The sequence below is a fragment of the Rosa chinensis genome, chromosome 4 (assembly GCF_002994745.2).
Source record: "Rosa chinensis cultivar Old Blush chromosome 4, RchiOBHm-V2, whole genome shotgun sequence".
Lineage (NCBI taxonomy): Eukaryota > Viridiplantae > Streptophyta > Magnoliopsida > Rosales > Rosaceae > Rosa > Rosa chinensis.
The window spans coordinates 36,630,950-36,653,674 of record NC_037091.1 but is presented as its reverse complement, the minus strand read 5'-3'; the positions used below and the strand labels follow the sequence as shown (position 1 = coordinate 36,653,674).

General features: G+C 39.5%; 2 protein-coding genes across 2 annotated transcripts; both read right to left on the bottom strand.

Annotated features, from left to right (window-relative positions):
• Positions 1 to 5,046: 5,046 nt before the first annotated feature.
• LOC112201079 (phloretin 4'-O-glucosyltransferase-like) lies at positions 5,047 to 6,897 on the bottom strand. The gene has a single exon (XM_024342092.2). It carries the CDS (start codon positions 6,605 to 6,607, stop codon positions 5,186 to 5,188), a length of 1,422 nt encoding a protein of 473 aa, XP_024197860.1. The 5' UTR covers positions 6,608 to 6,897; the 3' UTR covers positions 5,047 to 5,185.
• Positions 6,898 to 18,372: 11,475 nt separating this feature from the next.
• LOC112197234 (phloretin 4'-O-glucosyltransferase-like) lies at positions 18,373 to 20,317 on the bottom strand. The gene has a single exon (XM_024337853.2). The coding sequence runs from the start codon at positions 20,219 to 20,221 to the stop codon at positions 18,623 to 18,625; it is 1,599 nt and encodes a 532-aa protein (XP_024193621.1). The 5' UTR covers positions 20,222 to 20,317; the 3' UTR covers positions 18,373 to 18,622.
• Positions 20,318 to 22,725: the final 2,408 nt, after the last annotated feature.

Below are 22,725 nucleotides of genomic sequence, written 5' to 3'. Positions count from 1 at the left end.
GGCAATAGAATTGCACCATAAACCTCATGGATCATCATAAAGTTAAATGAAAAAAAAAAAAATAGAGCAAAACGTGCTGATAACGTGTTATAAAGTAGGAAGAAGATGAAGAGAGAATAGTTGGGAGGAAGTAGAAGTGTTATCATTCAGTCTCATTAGCCTCCTTTATATAGAGGTAGGGTTTACATCAAATGAGTATTTACATGGACATCCATATAGATAATAATATTTACAACAATAAGTTTAATGAATTCTTTTTGTAAGTGCACCACTTAATTAGTTTATATTACTCGCCCCGACACTGATTACAAACCTTAAAGAACCAAAAACCTTTCGACCTATTCGACTGAACTTTTCAGCCCATTAATCAAATGAGAAAAAGTTATTATACTTCTTTGCTTGTCCTCATCTATTCCCCATCTTTCTCAACAAGTCTGTTTCTCTCGTCCATGAGAACCACGACCACTACCAACTAGTCAATAACCAATCATTTCCATTTTCTGTGAGGATATAGTTTTACTAATTTTTAGCGAACAATGTTTTTTTTTTTTTTTTGATGAGAAAAAGAAATTTATAAAATAAAACCTCTAGAACAACCGGGGTTTTACAGTGTCAAACAATAAGGTTGCAGATACTTCCTTTGGGACCATATTGGTTCAAGTTACAACATGAGGAGAATTATGTCCTAGATTTGTTATCGCATCAGCTACAAAGTTTTGCTTCTCTTAAAGTGTGTCTAAAAGAAATCGAATGGAAATGAGAAGCCAATCGTTTAATGTCTTCAATAATCTTAAGTAGTCTCCAGGGTGGGTTGATAATTCCACAGACCGCATCAATGACAAGTTTTGAATCGCCTTCCATGACAATCTTCAAAAACCTTCCTCCACAACATCATGAAGACTATTGCGAAGAGCAGTGGCTTCCGCAATAGGTACAGTTGTGTTTCCCATATTTCTAGTGGTTGCGAGGAGAGGTTTGCCAAGGGAGTCTCAAATTACAATCCCTCTTGACGCTGAGTCTTTGCAAACTGAGCCATCAAAATTGATCTTAACATGATCTCTAGATAGAGGCTGTCACTTAACGAGGTTTGAATTCATTTATAAGTGGCAAACAAGCACTAGTGATCATAAGCTGTTCATTTGAATTTTTCATTGTAGTAGCTGCAGTTGCAACAATAGAACCTGGGTTAGCAATGACATTCCGAAATACCACATCATTTTTGGCTTTCCAAAGTTGCCAACAAATGGTAATAATTTTTTGAAACAGCACATCACAAAACGGTTGGAGTAGAAAAGCTCCTTAAACACTATAAGGTAGCCTTCTTCCCAGTCAACTGAGGGTACAATACCAGCACGATTTCAAACTTCTTTAGCAAACTTGCATTAGCCAAACAAGTGATTGGCAGTTTCATTGTCTTCTTGACAAAGTGGACAGAAATTATCTTGAATTAGTCCAAATCTTGAAAGTCGATCTATCCCTAATTTTTAATGTACCTCTGAGGAGTATAGCCAGCTAAACATTTTCACTTTTTGTTAGATATTCAGTTTCTGGAGTTTATTAATCAAACTTATTTGATTATTTTTTTTAGTAACAAAAACCTGCAGCCATATAGCTGACTTGATAGTAAATTAACTTCCTGTTAGAAGAAGGTCCCCAGACATACTCATCCTGCTGTTTTGTAATTGGTTCTGTTTGAGCCCAAAAGTAATTTTGGCAAGATCCTTTAGTGGATTTAGCATAGCGGGCCGGTACCTGCGGCCCAAAAATAAGCATACTTGGGTTTGGGTTATAGCTTCACCCATTCCGTAATCCATAAGGAAAACGAGCCCTTATTGGAGTTAAGTAGCAGAGATTGAATAGGAAACTTCAATCAATAATCCTTCTATGGCAAGGAGCAGTCGAAAACCTAGATATAAATACCAGGTTTCAAGGACGAATCAAGGACAACTCTCAAATCAACTAATCGCACAGATTATCAAAGCCTCCCCGGAGCATACCTTCAACCTAGTTGAAACCCGGCGACCGTAGTGCTAGTCCTAGTCTCTTTAAGAGCCGACTACTAGTGCTACTGCCACTGATACTATCAGCGAAGCAAGGGTAACGTTCTCGCAACCCAGCAAAGCTAAAGTCACGTTTTAGCAAAACTCGTGCTTTCTCCAAACTTCCCGGTGATTGCTCTGCTCAACCTACAACGTTTGAGTATCGATTCAGTGTCGCAGAGAGATCACAACCAAAGCCCTTACCCGTAAGGCAAGAAGTCCTTTTCCATAAGGCAGATAAAAGAGCCTTGTGATGAGGTTGGTGCTCTCCTCGTCCACAGTGCTTGATTCAAGAGGTCAGGTCAAGGAACTCCCCGACGACTGCACCCCACGGTGCTGGCACGCCTGCGCAATCACATCAGCAAAAGAGACAGTTTGCAAGTCAACTGGTTTTGGAGTCAAACAGGTTCTGTAATTGGAAGAGGGATGCCAACGATCTTATTGACAATAATTGGTTTAAGAGCAACAGAGAGTTCATTTTTAACAAAGAATGTTGATCATCATTCTCTTCTTGACTCATCTATTGTAAGTTCATGATCTTCGTCTTTATTTAGCTCACAATTTGTCTTCGACTTTTGAGCAATGCTAGATAAACAATTCTTTTAGGTATCAACCAGATATCATTTTATGTAGCAGTTGATGTAGCTAGCACAGAGTCTAATGTATTAAATACACAATTGTGTGAGATGAGTTCCCACATACATAATGTGAAATGTAAGTGGGTGCTTAAAAAAGTAATTCACCTAACATAACTCTCATCATTTTATAAATGTTACATCTAAATCAAACATATATATAATGATACTTGTTCGAACTCTTTCTTTTGTTTGATAATTGTTTGATGACCACATGGTTGGTTTTTGTAGAGATCGATGATAATTCATATGTAGGTTATCACCAGGAAGCTGGCTCAAACAATAGAAAGTGCATTCATGTTGGAAGCAGACTAGTTGGTAGTACGTAGAATCCTGAATGATTGGAATGTTAGATGCTGACCAGTTGATATTGGTCGTAATCCTCCTCATGGCTTGAAAATGACATTTGAGGCAGGGCAAGTGGACGAGGACAAGAAGATAAGCAATCGAAACCTTTTGTTTTCTTCCGATCTGAATGGATTAAAGATTTAAAGAGTTCAATATTTTTCCTACCCAACAAAGAAAGAACAAAAGTACCCCACGTTTTTTTTTTTGGAACCAATTGGAAGCTTTTTATTAAGTTAGGAAATCAACTCATTCCAAATTCGAAATTGAGTGCTTCTATTCATACCTAATATATTGACATTTGGACCTTCACTAATTTTTGAATATTCTAAAACCCTATTTTACCCTTTTTACAAACAAAGAAACACAAACAAAATAAAACTCTTTCACCTCTTTAATCATCTTCTTTCCCTCGTTCGTGAGGAACAACCCGACTTCCATCCTCTCAATTTTTTTTATATTTGATAACAGTTTTACAAACAATAGATTGAATAGACCATATAATTATTTGAATCCTTTGCCACAACCCTAGTGTTCTGCATTTTTTTTCTTGCAAATCTCAGGCGCTTATTATTTACGAACTGTGTAGAAGCAAAGCCCTTTGCTATTAGTCTCTTTGAATTCAAATAAACAAAAGTACATTGTTCTTAATTGATCCAACCATAACTAATAATTTGAGAGTCAAAAAATTGCACTATGGATAATTGGTACAGAAAGCTATCGGCCAATGCTGCTATATGTTATCTGCCTTTTTATTTTATTTCTTTTTCCTGAGCTGAGAGATAATAAGCATTGACATGGTGTTTGGGTTGCTGGAGATGATGTTTGTGTAGGTGGAGACAGTCAATGCCGCTATGTTTTCTGCCTTTTTCTTTTTCTTTTTTTCTTTTTTTTGAGCTGAGCGATAATAACCAATTGAGATGGTATTTGGGTTGCTGGAGATGATGTTTGTGTAGGTGGAGAGTGGAGACGGACTGGGGTTCATGGGTATAGGAAGAAGGGGAGGTGTAGAGAGTAAAGGAAATTGGGTAAAATTGGAAGTCTAATGGTGAAAAATAGTGTAGGAGGTCCAATGACCGATATGAGAGGTATGAATAGAATTACTTTTCAAAATTACATCAATTAGAAACAAAAAGAAGAGGTACAGCCCCCTCGTTGAAAACGTATTATTTTATGAGTCACAACTCCCTTATCTGCTAATTTATGGGTCACAATATTGGCTTGACAATATGAGTAAGTAAAAACATAATATCTCCTGAAGATTGAATATAATCGTCTTGCTTAGTTAGGCTTGCTTTCAACGAGCATCCCTCAGTATTTAATGAGTTTTGCTAGGCTTAGATAGGTTTTCTTGGTCCTCGATTACATACTTGTGTAAGCTGTGTGAGCGTTCTATGGCTTGATTATTAATAAAATCAATTCCTATTCAAAAAAAAAAAACAAGGGAAGTATGATAAAATGTTTTTAATCATTATTCATCTTAAAAAAAAATTATAATTGGGAGAAAATTAAATTACAAACAAAACTTCTAAGACCAGCCTGGTTAAAGATGACTACGTGCCCATGTTACATAAGTTGAATATTTGAGACAATTAAGAGCTATTTTAAAAACAATCACTCATATGATCCTTATGGTACTATAGTACTTATGGAAACGCAGATGAATATATCTTACACACGACTTAAACTTGTTAAATTTTAAGCGTATACTTCTGAATAGGGAAAAATTAAAAATTCCATGAAAATAAAAGAAAAGCTATGTCAATTACCATTTTTGGTGGTTCGCTTCAGCAATGTATTCAATGAATTATATGTTGAAAAATGTAAGACGTTTCAAAATTAGGAGAGATTGTTAGTGTAACTTTAGGTTTCGTACTTGAGTTGTGGAAGCCCCAAGTATGAGAACTATACATTCTTTCGTAGTATATCTAATGTTTTTTTTTTTTTTGATCAAAAGTATATCTAATGTTAAGTATAACAACTTTTTCAAGAATTTAGACTATTACTTAAAAAATATTAAGAATTACTCGAAAATGAAAAGATCGATGGATAATATCCTCAGGGAATATAAAGCAAACCAAGAAAAAGAAAACGACTTAGAGTCACAAAACCAGGAACAAAGAAAAAGGAAAAAAACGAAAACAAACATTTTCTTTGCCCATGCAATTAATCTACTTCTTCAATCTCCTCCAAAAACGCCTTGAGATTCTTGTCAGATGACCCCCCTTCACTCACAGCCTCTCTCGCCAAAATCTTCCACTTCTTAGCATTCCTTCTCAACTCTTGACTTCCCATGACCAAATCCAGACACCTCTTCAACTCCTCACTCACAACAACACCCTCCTCATTCGGTGCTACCCTCACCCCTGTCTTCCACGTGTCCTCTATCAATTTTGCATTAGTGCATTGATCTGACCACTGAGGACATGCCACCACCGGTACCCCAGAAACTAAACTCTCCAAGCTTGAATTCCAGCCACAATGTGTCACAAAACAACCCAACGAAGGATTTGACAGAACCTCCAATTGACTACACCACGGGACTATCACCCCAAGCTCTTCTAGTTCCTCTCTATAACTCAGTTCCTCTTCTTCTTTTCCTTCCTTACTTTCTCCGTTCTTTTGGTTTTCTCTAATCACCCACAGAAACGGACGTCCAGAATCCAGCAACCCTTTTGCAATTTCCTCCATTTGAATCTTGGACAGCACGGAAATTGTCCCAAACGAGACGTAAACGACCGACTGTTCCGGCTTCGAATTCAGCCATTCCATGTAGGTGGAGTCTTTTGATTTCTGGAAAAGATCGCATCCGAAAGATTTATCAGATGAATCCTTGTCGTCCAAGAAAGCAGACGGCGTTAAAGGCCCGATTCCGATCAAATTGTACTTGTCGATTGCTTTTAAGGCTTCGGGTTCTAGTGCATCGAACGTGTTCACCAGTATGATTGGCTTGCGTAGTTTACCAAGTTTTTCGAACTGATCTTCGAACAATGAGATAGCAAACCGGTATATGTACGGACTCGAAGCCAGAACGAAGGAGGGAAGGTCGCGGCTTTTCAACAATAGCGGTAATCCTGGTAATTCTACTGCAAAGGAGGGGTCATTGTTACCAGCACCGGTATTGTTCCTGATGATTTCTTTGTAGCCGTTGAAGTAATAGTAGTATATGTCGAAGACTGTGGCTGGCTGAATCCAAGCGAGAGCGCTGGGGAGGTGAAGCTCAGTGGCCACTTCCGCGACCCAAGAGAGAAGTAAAGTGTACACCATGCAAGTGTAAGGTTGGCCCTCGTTCCTACCAGATTCGACAAGATTCACAATCGCTTGCGAGCTGCGACTCTTGAGCTCACTAAAGGCATGCTGACTATCGTCTTCAGGCTTAACCCCGTCGTCGTACCCATCAGAGAAGGGAGCAAAGGTCAAGCCACTAGGAGTAGTTGAGCCGTTGCCAATGCGGCGGTGAGCAGAGACGCTAATGACAAAGGTTACATGCGCACCAGTGGTGCGGATGAGGCGCTTGGCTAATTGAAGGGAGGGATTGATGTGGCCTTGAGCTGGATATGCTATCATAATCAAGCGGTGTTGAACCATGGTGGTGGTTGTTGGCAGGGAAGTGGCTCGTGTATTGTAGATAGGTCTTAACTATACAAATAATGGATTGGTGGGCTGAGTGAATAAGTGAGACTCGAAATGTTGGAACATGTAAGGTGAGAAGAGGATGTCAAGAGTTTAAGTAAGGGACTTGTAGGAAAATAATGACGTTTGTGATGACGAACTGAAAAGCTGGAAACTAAAGAAGAGAAAGGCTAATTTCTGGCCTTATGAACTCTTCTGTCCTTAAATGGGAAAAACTTATGCGAGGCCGCCGTCCTGCTAATGAGGTACTAACTAGCTAGCAGGAGGTAACTTCAATATCTCTAGATAAAATTAGTAGGACGTGCATGCAGTGTTTTAAAACGCGCGCGTCAGGCGCGCCTTCAAGCGCAAAAGGCGTGAGGCGTGAAGAAAAGTGAGTCCGTTTTCCAGATGAGGCGCTGAGGCGCAGCAGGCGGAGATGGAGGCGTGGAAGGCGGAGAAAGCGCGCCTTAAGGCGTGCTGCGCGTATGCCTGAAAGTTTTTTTTTTTTTTTTTAAACACACCAAAACGACGTCGTTTTGGTGTTTTGAGGGTTGATATTCATTTAGGTCGCGTATTATGCCCGAGCGAAGCCCCAAATCCCTCAACAGCCTCCTCCCGACTCTTCACACTGAAGACCCAATCCCTTACTCGAAAAGTTAATCATGAAGAGCAATAATATGTTTTTTGAAGAATTGGAACAAGAAGGAGGTACGATCTTGCTTTTCTCTCAACTTTCATTGCTTTCTTTGGTTGTTTTGTGTTTATTTGGCTCCCATTCGAATTCAGTCTCATTCTCTCCCATTCATATTGCTTTCCTTCATTTCTCTGTCTGTCTCTGATTCTCAGTTTCTCACACACGCACAGATCGATCGAAAGAGGCGAATTGGAGCTTCGGTTATAGAATCCGATCGGCGAGTTTAGTGTTGAATTCGGATCGGCAGTGGAGACCATGAAAATCGTTGTGTGAAAAGGAAGTTGCTGTTGGAAGCCCTTGCAAGTGAACTTCCTGCTGGTGCATCTTGCTGACGGAACCATCCTCAAAGCCAAGGTATAATAACATTGCCCTTTACTGTTTTTAAAACCATGACTAGTGTTACTAATGTAGTTTGCTCAAAACCCAACTCTATTCCCTTGTTTCCTTCCCAAATTTGACAACTGCTTTTGGGGTTCCCACATTTGACCAGCGCAGTCGAGCATTATAGTACGGTTAGTACCAGAGCAACCATAAACATATATGCAAAAAAAAACTTTCTAGTTAATTTGATTACTGAAGTTGATTTCAATAATTGTTCTTGTTCTTTGGTCTTTCAACTTTATATCTTGGGATTTATTTTAGGTTTGGTGATTTTGTTGAATCATATGGTTTTAGTACTTGTTTATTATGAATGGATGACAATTTATAATGTTTATTTGGTTACAATACATGTTCTATATATAAGACTAGTTCTATACGTGAATACAGATAATTTATACGTAAGGCTTACGCCTTACGCCTCAAGGCAAACTCCTTGCTGAGGCTCTCCCGGCTACGCCTCGGCTACGCCTCAGCCTTTTAAAACATTGCGTGCATGACATGAGTGTCTCACCTAAAATTTTCTCGTTTCTTAAGATTGATCAACTGGCAATAGCACCAGTGGACTAGGTTTCATATGATTTGAGATAGATGAGAAAATTTAATGACAACAACTAAGTGAACTGACTAATAACGAAGCGCGCATACAAGTTTGTATGAATATTGTGCAGTTAGGGTGATAACATGACATGAGCGTCTCACCTAAAATTTTCTCCTTAAGATCCATCAATTGGCAATTGCACACATGAGTGGAATAGGTTGCATATGGCATGGTTTGAGATAGATGAGAAAAGTCAATGACAACAACTGAGTGAACTGACTAATAACGAAGCGTGCATACAAGTGTATGAATATAGTCCAATTAGGGTGACTTCGGTTGTTTGATATTGAGCATCAGATTACAATGAATAGTCTGACTGCTCTAAATCAGCTCATATATGCAAAGGGTTTCAATAGTGAAATTCAAAGTATGAGAGTACTTTAACAAAGAAAATATAAAAATAAAAACACGCCCGTCCTCACTGATTGGCTATTTTGATTCTTGGACAAGCCCCCATTTTGTTTGTTTGTGTTTATGTTTTCGTTTTTTTGTTGCCATTTTGCCTCCTTTTTGTATCGCCATTTTGTCAAAAATGAAACGACAAGAACATGTATACACAGCCATTGGTGGGTAAGAACGATTGCACTATGAGCTCTTGGCGAAGCTACAGAGAGCAGGCAGCCACAACAAAGTTAGATCTAAAGCCCGAAATGTCCTCCTGGACAGCACACTGTGCCGAACCAATTTGTGGTTTTTGTTAATAGGACTAGCCTTCCTGAATGCGTTATCGCGCGTGCGGAAGTGCGGGTGAATGCTTTCTCAACTTTTTTTTTTTTTTGGTAAACCTCGATGAACAGAAATTTATTAGAAAAAAAAAAAAAAAAGATAGCCACTCGGGGGGACATAAACCTTACCCCAGCAGATCACGAAAAATGAAGGACAACAGAAACAACCTCGTCTCTACAAACCAAACAGACAAACAACTAACAGAAACGAAAATTAGAAAGACCCAACCAATCACGACTACAAAAAGAAGTAATAAATGGGGGCGGTATATCCCACCAAACCAAACATGTGCAGTTGACACCATGATTTGCCAAAGCATCCGCAACTTGGTTACCTTCACGAAAGATATGCGACGAGTGAAACTGCATTTGAGAGATACGGTGTAAGCAAAGGTACTAAAGATGGAGAGCGCGTGAAGTTAAGCACAATCTCATAATCCACTTCCAACCAAATATGTTTCCACTCCCTCACCCAAGCCAATTCAATAACTTGAATAACAGCAATTACTTCAGCGGCAACCGAACTCGGCATCTCTAAATTTGAACAGAAAGCACCAACCACCTGACCTCTATAATCACGAAACACTCCACCATAGCCAGCCTTACTAGAGCTACTCTTCCATGCCCCATTAGTATTAAGCTTTATACAACCATATGAGGGAGGATGCCAATTAACCTCAACTACGCGTGGCTCACGGCATGGTCTGCATTGAGCACCAATCAATTATGCATGCACCCAGTAGCAAGTTTGCTTGAAGAGATTATATGACCAGAAATTAAGGTCCAAGTATGATTAACACTAGTGACCTGACCATCAAACTTTGCTTTATTTCTAGACCCCCATATGAACCACAAAACTGAGACAAAGCAAGCATACCACAACTCCTTCCATTGAGCACTACAACCATGATATAAGCTAATAGCTAATGTTTCGGGAACTGAACTAGGAAACCCGGTGAGGCCAAATTTGTTAACCATGTGATGCCAAATTGCAGAAGCAAAGGGGCAAGAAAGAAAAATATGGCTCATTGACTCACCAGTTTGTCGACATAAACCACAACAAGAAGCAAGTGATACACCCCGTCTTTGAAGAAAATCATCGGAGAGAACACGACCCCTTAACACCTTCCAAGCCAACAAAGACATACGAGGAGCAATAAACTTCGACCAAATTAATTTTCCCAGCCAATGGAGGGAGATGAGGCCATAAATAAGAATATGCATCCTTAGCCGTGAGGTCCCCTGAAGACGAAGGAATTTAAACTAAACGATCAACAACTTAGGGATCTGTTGCAATGGGTATTTGTCGAACAATATCACATAAACCTGGGAAATGAAATTGAAGAAGATTTGGAAGATTCCACATCCTATCTAATAGAAAATCTGCAACCCGGTCTTTAGAATAAGCCACATGAGAACCAAAAAAATCAACTAAAGGGTGACCAACAAAATTATCTCTCCAAAAGGAAACCTTAGAATTATAACCAAGCATCCATTGCCCATTCTCTACCACATGATTCCAAAACCGTTTAACACCGAACCAAATAGAAGAAGAAGTGTACGATTTCCTTAAACAACCATTCTTCCAAAACCGATCCCTTAAAAACGACATCCCTATGCGGAAAATGAAAAAACCTCCCATGCTTTTTTAAGAAGAAGGGAACGGTTTAGAACAAGAAGCTGCTTGAGCCCTAGACCTCCCTCCTTGAAAGGAGAGCAACATAGTTTTCAAGCTATCAAAGGAACATCACGTTTATCAATTGAGCCTGACCAGAGAAAATTTCGACACCAAGATTCAATTTGACGAAGCAAGGCAACATGCCATTCATAACCCCAACAATTTCTAGAAGCAATTTCTGGTGATTTCTAGAAGCAATTTCTGTTAGGCGTAAGGAGAGGATTTTTGGGATGATCTTGAAGACAAAGTTCGATAAAGCAATGGGCCGAAACAGCTTAATAGAATCTGCATGCTCCACTTTTGGAATTAATATGATGATGCTGGAATTGAAGGAAGATGGCAAAATACTGAACTGAAAACAATATTGAACCGCCTTAATCACATCCTGATCTACAATATCCCAACATGAGATAAAGAAATGCCCATTGAAACCATCCGGCCCTGGTGCACTATTCGGATCCATAGATTTTACCACTGAAAATTTTTCATTTGAGGAAGGCATTGCAATAAGCCATTCATTTTCTTCAACAGTAACCAGAGAAGGTATAACACGTGAAACTAGCCCAGAGTCTTAGCAATCAGCTCAGTGAGCAAACAGATCAGTATAGTAACCAACAATATGATTTTGAATGGAAATAGAATCATCAAATACCTGATCACTCTCCCTTAGCATAGCAATGGAAGACTGGGTCTTACGAACACGACACGTAGAATGAAAAAAAGATGTATTTCTATCCCCCTCAGCTAACCAACGCTGCCTTGACTTTTCCCGCCAAAACATCTCTTGGATACGCATCGACTCCGTCAAATTAGCTTGCAGTACACTTTCTTTGGCAAGTTGATCATCATATTCTCCTGAAGTTGCAATTTCTTGTTGAATGAGTGCCAACTCATTTAGATCAGCACCTACTTTACGATGAATATCACCGAAAACCTCCTAATTCCAAGCTCGAAGTGCCTTGCGTAAAACTCGAAGCTTATGTTGCAAAACCGATAAAGGACAACCATGAGTATCACTTGAACCCCAACAATTCTTAACAAAGTTCTTGAAATCAGAGTGTTCAATCCACATTTTTCGAAACCTGAAGAAGCTTTGACATGCCCCAAAATTTTTTGAGAAAGACATTAGTAAAGGATTATGGTATGAGGAAATGCGAGGTAGTGTACAACAGTCAAACTGGGACCATGAATCCAACCACTCCAAATTTGCAAGACACATGTCCAACCATAACTCTACACTACCTCGAAGACCTCTTCTTCGAGCCCAAGTAAATTATGCCCCCTTTGTATCAATGTGGACTAACTCACAAATATCAGACATTGCCTGAAATTCCTCACAAGACCGATTACAAACCTGAGCTCCTCCCTTCTTCTCATGGGCACCTAAAATAGCATTGAAATCTCTAACAACTAACCAAGGCCCATAACAAATATGCTCTTAACATCTGCTATATCAAACCACAACCTACGACGCTCCACCAATGTGGTCTTAGCATAAACAGCAGTGACCACACTAGTAACTGAATCAAACGAGACGTGGAAGGAGACCTGTTGATCAGTAGCTGGGAGCACTTGTATAGATGATTGGAGTGATGGTTTACAAAAGACCCACAGATTGGGTCTAGACAAACCTCTATCATTTGTACAAACAAGAACCAAATTCAAAGAATGCCAGTAGGAACCTGGAATAGAAGCCAAGTCCACAAAAGGCTCAGAAATACATAGAATCTCTGGACTATGAGCTCGCACAAACTTCTTTAAAGCATTTTGAGTAGGGTCATTAGCAATACCCCTCAAATTCCAATACAAGATCTTCATTGAGAAATATTCTTCGTTCGGTGAATGTAAGCCTCTCGGCTTTCCTTTTTTCAGGCTTTTGGTGTTGACTTACGGCGAGCCTTTGAGACAACTTCAGTAAACAAGGCGTTCTCTCGCTCAGCTTCATCATACCAGCTCTCAATAGGCACAGAAGAGACAACCTCACGGGAAGGAGATCTGTGAGCAGACTCACTATCTGAAATTTATGTCCCACTTGTTGTAGCATCATCGTCACTTCCCTCATCCACCGAATTTTTTATTGTTAATGTACAACCAACCTCCCTCTGCTCAGGCTCAGCCAAAGTCTAACCCAAAACAGTTCCATTTTCAATCTCAGGTACATGTATGACTACCACATTCCGGTCAACACTATTAATATTCACTATTGTTCGTTGAGCATTAGTAACCCTAGGCTCCATATTGACCACTCCATGCTCAACAACATTACCATCAGTACCATTCTCCAATAGTTGTGTTGCAATAGGATTAGGAGGGGGAGACTTCCTAGCGAAAGATGGACCCTCTCCAGGATCATCCCTCGTAGGAGGAGTACTATCAACAATCACTTGCTTCCCATTGTCAGGCTTTTCTTGCTGTTTTTGAACATAAACCTGCTTAGTCTTCTGTCGGCGGCATCGGGGATTTCTCGAACGGCCACAGATCCATCAGTCTCCTCATCAAAAAGCCCGCAGATCAAGTGGGCCGATGGAGGCCCGCCGGCCCGGTGGGCCAAAAGCCAGGCCCAGCCCGTCAAAAAGCACGCCATAGGCCTGGCCCCGTGGGTAGAGGGCCTGGCTTGGTTAAGGGGTTTGAAACCCTACCCTGCCCATAGGCCCAGCCCGTGAAAGCCCGTTAGGCCTGACCTGTAAAAGCCTGCCAACAAAAATTATTATATAAATAACACAGAAACTCTTGTGCAGAACACCTAATTTCTCTGAATTACTGGAAACTGCTCTGATATAATTAGGAGCTATACCATATATGCACGGAAAGCCCCGTGTGTCTAGTTTCTGAAGAATTTTACAGTTTGTGATTCAGACTTTTCTAGAAGGAGTTATGGCAATTTAAGTGAAGGCAGTTCAGCTTGAATAAAAATCTGCAACACAGAAACTGTTGTGCAAAACACCCAACTTAGCTAAATTACTGGGAACTTCTCGGATGGAATTAAGAGTCGTACCCTATATTAACGGAAAACCCCATGTGTCTAGTTTCTGAAAAATTTTACGGTTTATGATTCCGACTTTTCTAGAAAGAGTTATGACAATTTAAGTGAAGGCAGTTCAGCTCAAAAGAGAATCTGCAACACAGAAACTGTTGTACAGAATACCTAACTTCACTGAATTACTAGGAACTACTCGGATGGAATTAGGAGCTTTACCCTATATTCACGGAAAGCCCTATGCGTCTATTTTCTGAAAAATTTTACGGTTTGCAATTCTGACTTTTCTAGAAGAAGTTATAGCAATTTAAGTGAAGGCAGTTCTGCTTGGACTGGAATCTGTAACATCTTTTACAAGTTCATGTCTAGAACTGAACTTCGCTGAATTACTGAGAACTTCTCGGAAAGCATTAGGAGCTGTACCCTATATGCACAGAAAGCCCCATGTGTCTAGTTTCTGAAGAATTTTACGGTTTGCGATTCTGACTTTCCTAGAAGGAGTTATGGCAATTTAAGTGAAGGCAGTTCAGCTTTGACGGGAATCTAGAAGGCCCAGCACATAAATTTGGAAATCTTCAGTGTGCCACATCATCATTATGTGTGTGTGTGTGTGTGTGTCTCTTTGTGTAAGTGTGAATTTGTTGTAATTTGGCTTATGGTGAAATTGGACGTTCTCATACTTCTATATTGAATATGTGCATATATATTCTACATGTCATGACAACGGTTGACTGATTCGATCGGATTAGAAAATATGGTGAAATTAGCTAAATTTTTCACCACACTTATAATTTATTATAATAATCTCATCTAACGGTCAGTTTTTCCATTTTATTTGAATTGATAGAGGTTACTTTTTGGAGTGTATGATATATAAATATAGGTTTATAAGAGTAACTAAGTTTGACCTAGTTGATCGAATTCGAAACGAAAACTAAATTGGCTGAAATTTTTACAACCACCATAAAACATTACAACCTCTCCATCGAGCGGTTGGTTTCTCCAAATTCATTTTTCACTTTGTGTTTGTTTTAGAATGATCCTCAACAATTTAAATGCAATGTATAAGTTAGACTACTTCAGGAGGCAAATTGGTATAGACCAATGTCTTTGTAATTAAAATTGAAATTTTTATCTTATGTCCACGAACATCCATCGATGAAATATTTACAAACGTGATGTAAAAAAATAAGCACGTTTCGCGGTCGTTATGTCATCGGTCAACCAAGAAAACATACAAATGACTATGGTTGACCAATCCGATCGGGTTCGAAACTATGGTGAAATTGACTAAATTTTTAATCACACCCATAATTTATTGTAATAATCACATTCAACGGTCGGTTTTCCCATTTTATTTGAATTGATAGAGGTTGCTCTTTGGAATGTATGATATATAAATATAGATTTATAAAAAAATTAGTGTCTTTAAATATTTATTATAAATAAAGCCCACAAGGCCCGTCTCAAAAAAGCCCGCAAGGCCCGCTTTATATGGACGGGCTTAGATCCTTCAATTTACAATAAATCCCGGCCCATCGCGGCACGCCATTATTTAAAAATATAATAAGGCCTGGCCCGGCCTGTTGACGAGCCCTATCATGAATCAACATATATACAACAAATGGACAGCCTATAACCCCAACAAAAAAAGTGATTAACGGTTCAAATTCCATGGATCACTTTAGTCGTAGTTCACTTACACAGCACTTGGGAAAAAACTATTAGCAAGAACTAAAAAAAAATTACCACACATCGACTCTAGATGACTGTTCTGATTTTGGCTTCTGAATGGGTTTTGCAATGTTAAAAGAATGGATTTCTGTTTCAAATTGTAATTGAAATAGGATACTTTTATTGAGATTGTAATTTGATATGAATTCTAATACAAAATCATAGCATGTTTGTTTGTGGCTAAAGTAAACTTCATTCCTCAAACCATTCTAATACTCTGTTCTATCAGCACAAATCAACGTTTCACTCCTTTATAGAATTCAGTATACAAGTCGTAAGCAATTGTGAATTGTGGGTTTAGAGCATAATCATTTACACAACTATATACCCAGACGTTCAACATGTACAAGCTATAAAGCTAATCTTGCATAGCACAAGAAATGAGATAGAAAACTTAAATTTCGAAAGCAAAATTAGACAGATCAAATTCCCAAGATGACCAAATTCCATCAAAATCTTGACAAACAAACAAACTTGGGTATCACCCAGAATCAATCCATGTAACTGAGAAAAATGAACTATGGATGAAGATTGAGCAAAAGAAAAGACTAAAAAGAGTCTTACAAAGTATTGGCAAACTGAATATTAGCTTCAAGCTCCTTAAGCGAATCCTTGAAAGATTTTCGGTTTTTTTCGCTCCTCAATCACTCTTTCACGTAATAATCTCTCCCATCAAAAACCTTAATCATCAATCTCCAATACCCAAAACCCATAATTTCTCAACCCTACCTTGTGTCGGGTAATTTCGATCAAAGCGAATCCAAATCCAGACTCTTCCTCTTCATCTTCTTTTCCTTTCCCTCCTCTATATCTTCTTTCCTCCTGTCGGCACAACCCAGATCAAGACCCTCCTTGATCTATCCGCCTCCTCTCCTTTTTTTTCTGCATGCTTTCTGCGTTTACTTTGCTAATGTCTTTCACGTTAGCCAAACCAAGGTCAATTTCGGAAGTTCGAAAGCTTCCCAATATGAACAGTAAACGGCTGCTCGCTTTATTAATAGAGATAGAGATAAGAGATCGAGGAGTGCTAGGGTTATGGTCTGTCTGTCTGTCTAGGTGAAAAGACTGAGAATAGCTAGTCCGTTGTCGAAGTGTTGGGTCAGGTCGTGAAAGACAGTGATCGTTCGTGGCCATCTTAATTGCATTTACATATGGTAAGGCACGATACAAATGTAACACTGAAATGAACCAAAAGGCTAAATTTGAGTTAATATTAAACAGCTAGTGTAATTTTCGTGGAGTTCTTAATAGTCCAAGTTTGGCCTAACGGGTTGGTCAATGGGTCAGCAGGTCTCTATATTGGGGTCAGTAGCTCTTTTCGTCAACAGCTTTTAGGTTTGGCCAATAACTTTAAGTATTAGGATCAATAGCTTTTAGGTTTAGCAATTTTGAGGAAAGCTACATGTTACGCTAGACATATGGTAGAATTTACAATCTTTCCCTTATCTAAAAGAGTAGTTTTAAATACACACCCCTAATAACTTAATACACATCCCTTACTTAATACACCACATATGCAATCTTTTCTTCTAGCATTTTACTAAATACACAACCCAAAAATATCTAAACTACCCTCAATTCTCATAAACCAACATCCATCATCAATCAATTTAGCACCATAGTCAACCGACCTCGTGTCAAATATCAAAGTTGCTTTACACAGCATGATCGAAGACCTAAGATAGCAACACGTGACCCAAATAAAATCTTTTATTTAGATGCGTTTTGAAATTTGGATAAAAGGTTTATAACATTTATCTTGTTTGTTGACTTTGCTGGTTGGAGATTGATGGAAATGTAGGATTAGATTGGAAGGAGATAGATTTTTTTTTTTTTTTGAGGAAAAAAAAACTTTTATTATTGAAGCATATGATTACAGTCGTAAATGAGGCATCCAAAACAAACTCTGGAGCGTTTGACAACCATTCAGTATGGGCATTAGCATCAAAATCATAACTTATTGCAAACCTGTGGGCTACTCTATTGGAGGTTCAATAAGCATGTTGTATCCCAATCGAAGGCAACTGATGAAGAAGAGCCTTGATATCGTCCACTAAGTTGCCTAGAGTTGTGAAATTCTCACGTTCCTCACAAATAACCTTTATAGCCAAGAGACAATCACTTTGAACAATAACATTCGTTACTGTCATGGCTTGCAACAATTCTAGCCCATGTTTAATTGCAAGAAGTTCCACATGCATTGCAGAAGTGGATACTCTTTATGATAAGCAAATCCAGCAATGAACACCCTTTTCATTCCGCAAGACACCTCCCACCCCTGCATGAGTTGCTGAATGTAGAAATGCTCCATCTGTGTTCACATGGTAGAGGTGAATAATAATTTAGGAATTGAATAATTATCTCATCGATCTTCACATTTTGAATAAAAATAATCATTTCATGTGGATCTTTTATTTGTCATATACAAATAACCATTTCATGTGGATCTTTTCTTTAGGCATATACAAATATAGCGGGGTTTGTGATGGTGAGGTTCATGTGTTGCAAAGTTAATGTTGGGAAGACAAATGCAGAGAAGAGATCGATAGTGTATTTTGTTTGAATTTTTTTTCTAACCTTCTATATATGTCTCTTTTAATCATTTCATCTACTCATGAAATTTGATTTAAAATGTTAAAAATAGAGATGCCTATTAAAAAGTTAAGAATGTGTAACTATCTAGAAATAATGATATATTTAGAAAAAATTATGGTCTAAACATCGTACTTGGACTTATATATGGGAATTGTCATCTAAAGATATGAAAATCTATGTACGTTGATTGCGCAATCAAAGAAGTGTTTGGGAAGAATTCTTAATGTGCAATGAATCTTGCCAAAACTGCCTATCAATCCATTGAAAACTTATGTGCAAAGTGGCGACAACAGAGACCAAAGGTACACTTTCATATTGCAAAAACAAGTTATTTATTTCAAACTCCTCTCCAGTAATTCACTTTCAGAAAAAGTTTACATTTATTTTATCATCACGACTACATTTTTCTCCAAGAAAATGTTAGTTTACATTTTTCTCCAAGAAAATGTTAGTTTACATTTTCTAGCAAACTATTCTTTCATACACCTGACTAAAGGAAATAAAATAAATTGGGGGCGGCGGGGGGGTGTGGTGTGTGGTGAACAAAAAAAGGTACACTAAGCAATCATATAGCTTTTCCTTGTCAACGTACATGCATCAATCTTTCTAGGCTAGAAAACAACCATCTCCAATCTGATCCAAAAAGACCTTCAAATTCTTGTCAGAAGACCCTCCTTCACTCACAGCCTCTCTTGCCAGATCCTTCCATTTCTTAGCATTCCTCCTCATCTCTTCACTTTCCATCACCAGATCCAAACACCTCTTAAGCTCCTCACCCACAACAAGACCCTCCTCATTCGGTGCTACCCTCACTCCTGTCTTCCAAGTGTCCTCTATCAACTTGGCATTTGTGCCTTGGTCTGTCCACTGAGGAAAAGCTACCACTGGTACCCCAGAAACCAAACTCTCCAAGCTTGAATTCCAGCCGCAATGTGTCACAAAACAACCCAATGAAGTATTTGACAGAACCTCCACTTGACTACACCACGGGACTATCATCCCAAGCTCTTCTAGTTCCTCTCTGCAACTCAGTTTGTCTTCTTCTTTCTCTTCCTTACCTTCTCCGTTCTTTTGGTTTTCTCTAATCACCCACAGAAATGGACGACCAGATTTCAACAACCCTTCTGCAATTTCCTCCATTTGAATCTTGGACAGCACGGAAATGCTCCCAAACGAGACGTAGATGACGGATTCTTTCGGCTTCGAGTTCAACCATTCTAGGTACGCTGAGTTCTTTGAATTCTCGAATAGATCGCCTCCGAATGATTTATCGGATGGATCCTTGCCGTCCAAGAAAGCAGATGGCATTAATGGCCCGATTCCGATCAAGTTGAACTCGTCAATTGCTTTTAACGCCTCCGGCTCAAGTGCATCGAACGTGTTCACCAGGATGGTTGGCTTGCTTTCTTTTCGTAGCAGTTCGAACTGTTCTTCGATCAATGGGAGAGCGAAATTGTACGGATTCGAATCCACCATGAAGGAGGGCAGGTCACGGCTCTTCAGCACTAGTGGCAGTCCTGGTAATTCTACTGCATGGGAAGGGTCACTGTTATTAGCCGTGGCACTGTTTCTGATGAGGTCTTTGTAGCCGTTAAAATAATAGTAGTATATGTCGAACACTGCGGCGGGCTGAATCCAAACGAGCGCAGCCTGGAGGTGAAGTTCACTCGCCACTACCGCCACCCAAGGGAGTAGTATGGTGTACACCATGCAAGTGTAAGGGCGGCCCTCGTTCGCACTAGACACCACGATATCCGCGAGAGCTCGCGAGCCACGGCTCCTTAGCTCGGACATGTAGAGATCTATGTCGTCCCCGGGCTTAAACCCGTCGTCATAGCCGTCAGAGAAGGGAGCAAAAGTCAGGCCACGAGGAGTGCACGAGCCATTGCCTATGCGGCGAAGCGCAGATGTGGCCGTGAAAAAGGTCACGTCCGCGCCCGTGGTGCTGATGAGACGCTTTGCGAATTGCATGGAAGGATTGATGTGGCCTTGAGCGGGGAATGTGATGAGAAGGAAGCGGTGTTGCGTCATGGTGGTGGTTGCGTTGCGGAGGCGCGTAGTGCAGAGTGGAGTTGTTGCGACTAGAAGTATATACGTGTAGGGATGTTTGGTGCAAAAATTGTACGAGTTATGGATTGAGCTTGGAGATGAGGAAGTTCTTGATGTTGGGAGATGTAAGATGTAACTTGGAGATGGGAGGAGCATGTCAAGAGTTTATATAAGTAGAAGGGGTGAGAGAGCGGAGAGTCAAAAACTCAAAATGACGTTTGTGGTGACGAATTTAAGAGGCGTAGACAAGAAAGATGAGAAAGGCTAATTTGTGGTGTTGTGGAAATGAGGATTGTTCTATCAGTTAGTACGTCAGAGAGGGCTTCAAATCTTCTGTCCCCATTTTCCTATCCTCTTCCCTGTTTCCCTATTAAATTTTGACACGTGGCATTTGGTTGTCTCCTCAGCCTTACCACTCCATACCAGCCTACTAACCCCGTGTGTATCTCTAACCCAACTGGTTTTTAGCCTGGGGTTTCTGGGTTTTCAGAAATTTTGGAATCTTTGGGTTTTTCAAGTTGAATAGAGCCAATGCCAAGTTCACAATCGCAAAGGAATGATAATCTCTGGGTATAGCGACTGACTGTACAGCTGAGAATGCTGGGATTGAAACCATGGCCATTTGTCTTCAGGGAGTTAATTGCTCCAACTGAAGTAACCACTCCGTGAGAGTCTGTGAGAGATATCCAAAGTCACAAAAGGGATTTTGGTTCCATCTAGATTAATACTACTACAAAGGGATCTAAACACACTAGCTCAAAACAAAAAATTTCAATGAATAAATTGTAACTTGTATTCCTACAGAAGTAGAAAATATCAAACAAACCGAAAAATATCCAAAATCTTGAAGAAAATTGGTACTGGAAAAAAAAAATTATAAATTGAGTATTCCTTGTCAGTTGCTTATATATTCCCGGCCAGTACATCAATGTGAAAATAAGTTGATAATTAAGTATATAGTGTTGAACTGGAAACACCCAAAATCTGCAAGCCAAGTCCTGCCCAGCTTCAACACGTCCGCCGACGACGACAGATCGCCCAACGCTCCGCCCATCCAATCTGGTCGGGCCACCGCCCCCGACCTTCCGCCGGCAACGCCACTCCTCATCTCAACCTCCTCGGACTAGGATTAGTTAGGGAGAACTCCACGCAAAGAAAACGAAAAAACAACGGGAAAACAGGGACAACGCCTGGAAAGAAGAGCCACACCCCTACCCTCAAACCATCGATCTAGATCCGGAAGGATGAAGATCAGGGCTAGAGAGGAGGGGGAGGGAACTGGGTTCAGATCTGTTTTCTCTCTCTTGAGAACAAAGAACTTAGGAGGTATCTACGATGGCCAACTTGGGGTGAGTTGTTGGGTTAGAGATACACACGGGGTTAGTAGGCTGGTTAGAGGTGGTTATGCTGAGGAGACAACAAATGCCACGTGTCGAAATTTGATAGGGAGACAACTGATTGGCAAATTCAGAAGATTTGAAGCCGACTAAGCAAATTCATCGACGAAAACTGATTGGCACACATGCACACAACTATCTGCTCTTTCCGGCACTGATCAAGATTTGATGGCATTAGATTTCAGTGGCACATGAATTTAGATATGTAGAAAAGTCAGTAGAATATTTTAGGGTTGGTAGAATGTCTAATGCGAGCGTAACTTTATTATTATTATTATTATTATTATTTAGAACAAATGGTACTTGAATGGGGAGGCAACCCACAAGCCTAAAAACATTTTGAACCACTCGTGGTCCGCATGAATCTAACTAAAATCTGGGTTTAGCACCAATTACCGCTTAAGAGCAGTTAGACTTTGTTGGCCTAAGGTTTTCCGACTTGAAACTCCACAGACATCAAGCGGTTGGGCCTCATGATGATCCAAACTCTTTAGAAGCTGACCTATTTACAAGTGCCACATGAGTCATGTACGACCCAATCACATGAGTCCCGCAGAATCCCAGTACACAGTAATCTATCAATGAGAGACTTGTGAATGTTGGGGTTTAAACTTGAGTGGAAATTTTATTCAAATAAGTGTCTTGTCATTCCTGCCAACACTCATTGACTAATGTGAGCGTAACTTGTTAATTTATTGTTGTAAGGAACCTGCAATAGGGTAAGAAAACGTTTATTTCATAATATGGTTAAAATTATTTAGAAGGAATAATACTTGAAATATGAAGAGAACAATTATATGGTTACAATTATTTAGAAGAAATAGTACTTAGAAAGATTAAGAGAGGACTAGGAGACTGTTGAATGCCTGTTGATTCCCCTAAGAAAAACAAGTAATCAACTAATGAAACGAAAGGAGGTGCTGAATGCCCCCAAACTAGTTCTTCCACTATTGCTTCATATGTATGTGTGTGTTAAACCCCATACGTCATAATTATGAACAATATTTACTTTCACCTCATAGACTCATATAGGAATAATTATTAAACATAATTTGTAAAGAATCCAATTCTTCTAAAATGAGAAGATCGTGAAGTTTGTAAATTTCATAAAATCTTCTTCATCCAAATAATCTAAGGGTTAATACAAGACCACATCAAGATAATAGCATAATAACATATTTGAGATTTTTTATTTTAACATATGTTATTCACTGTTAATTACTTCATCAGGGAGAAAGAAAAATCATTTTCCCTTTCTCTTCC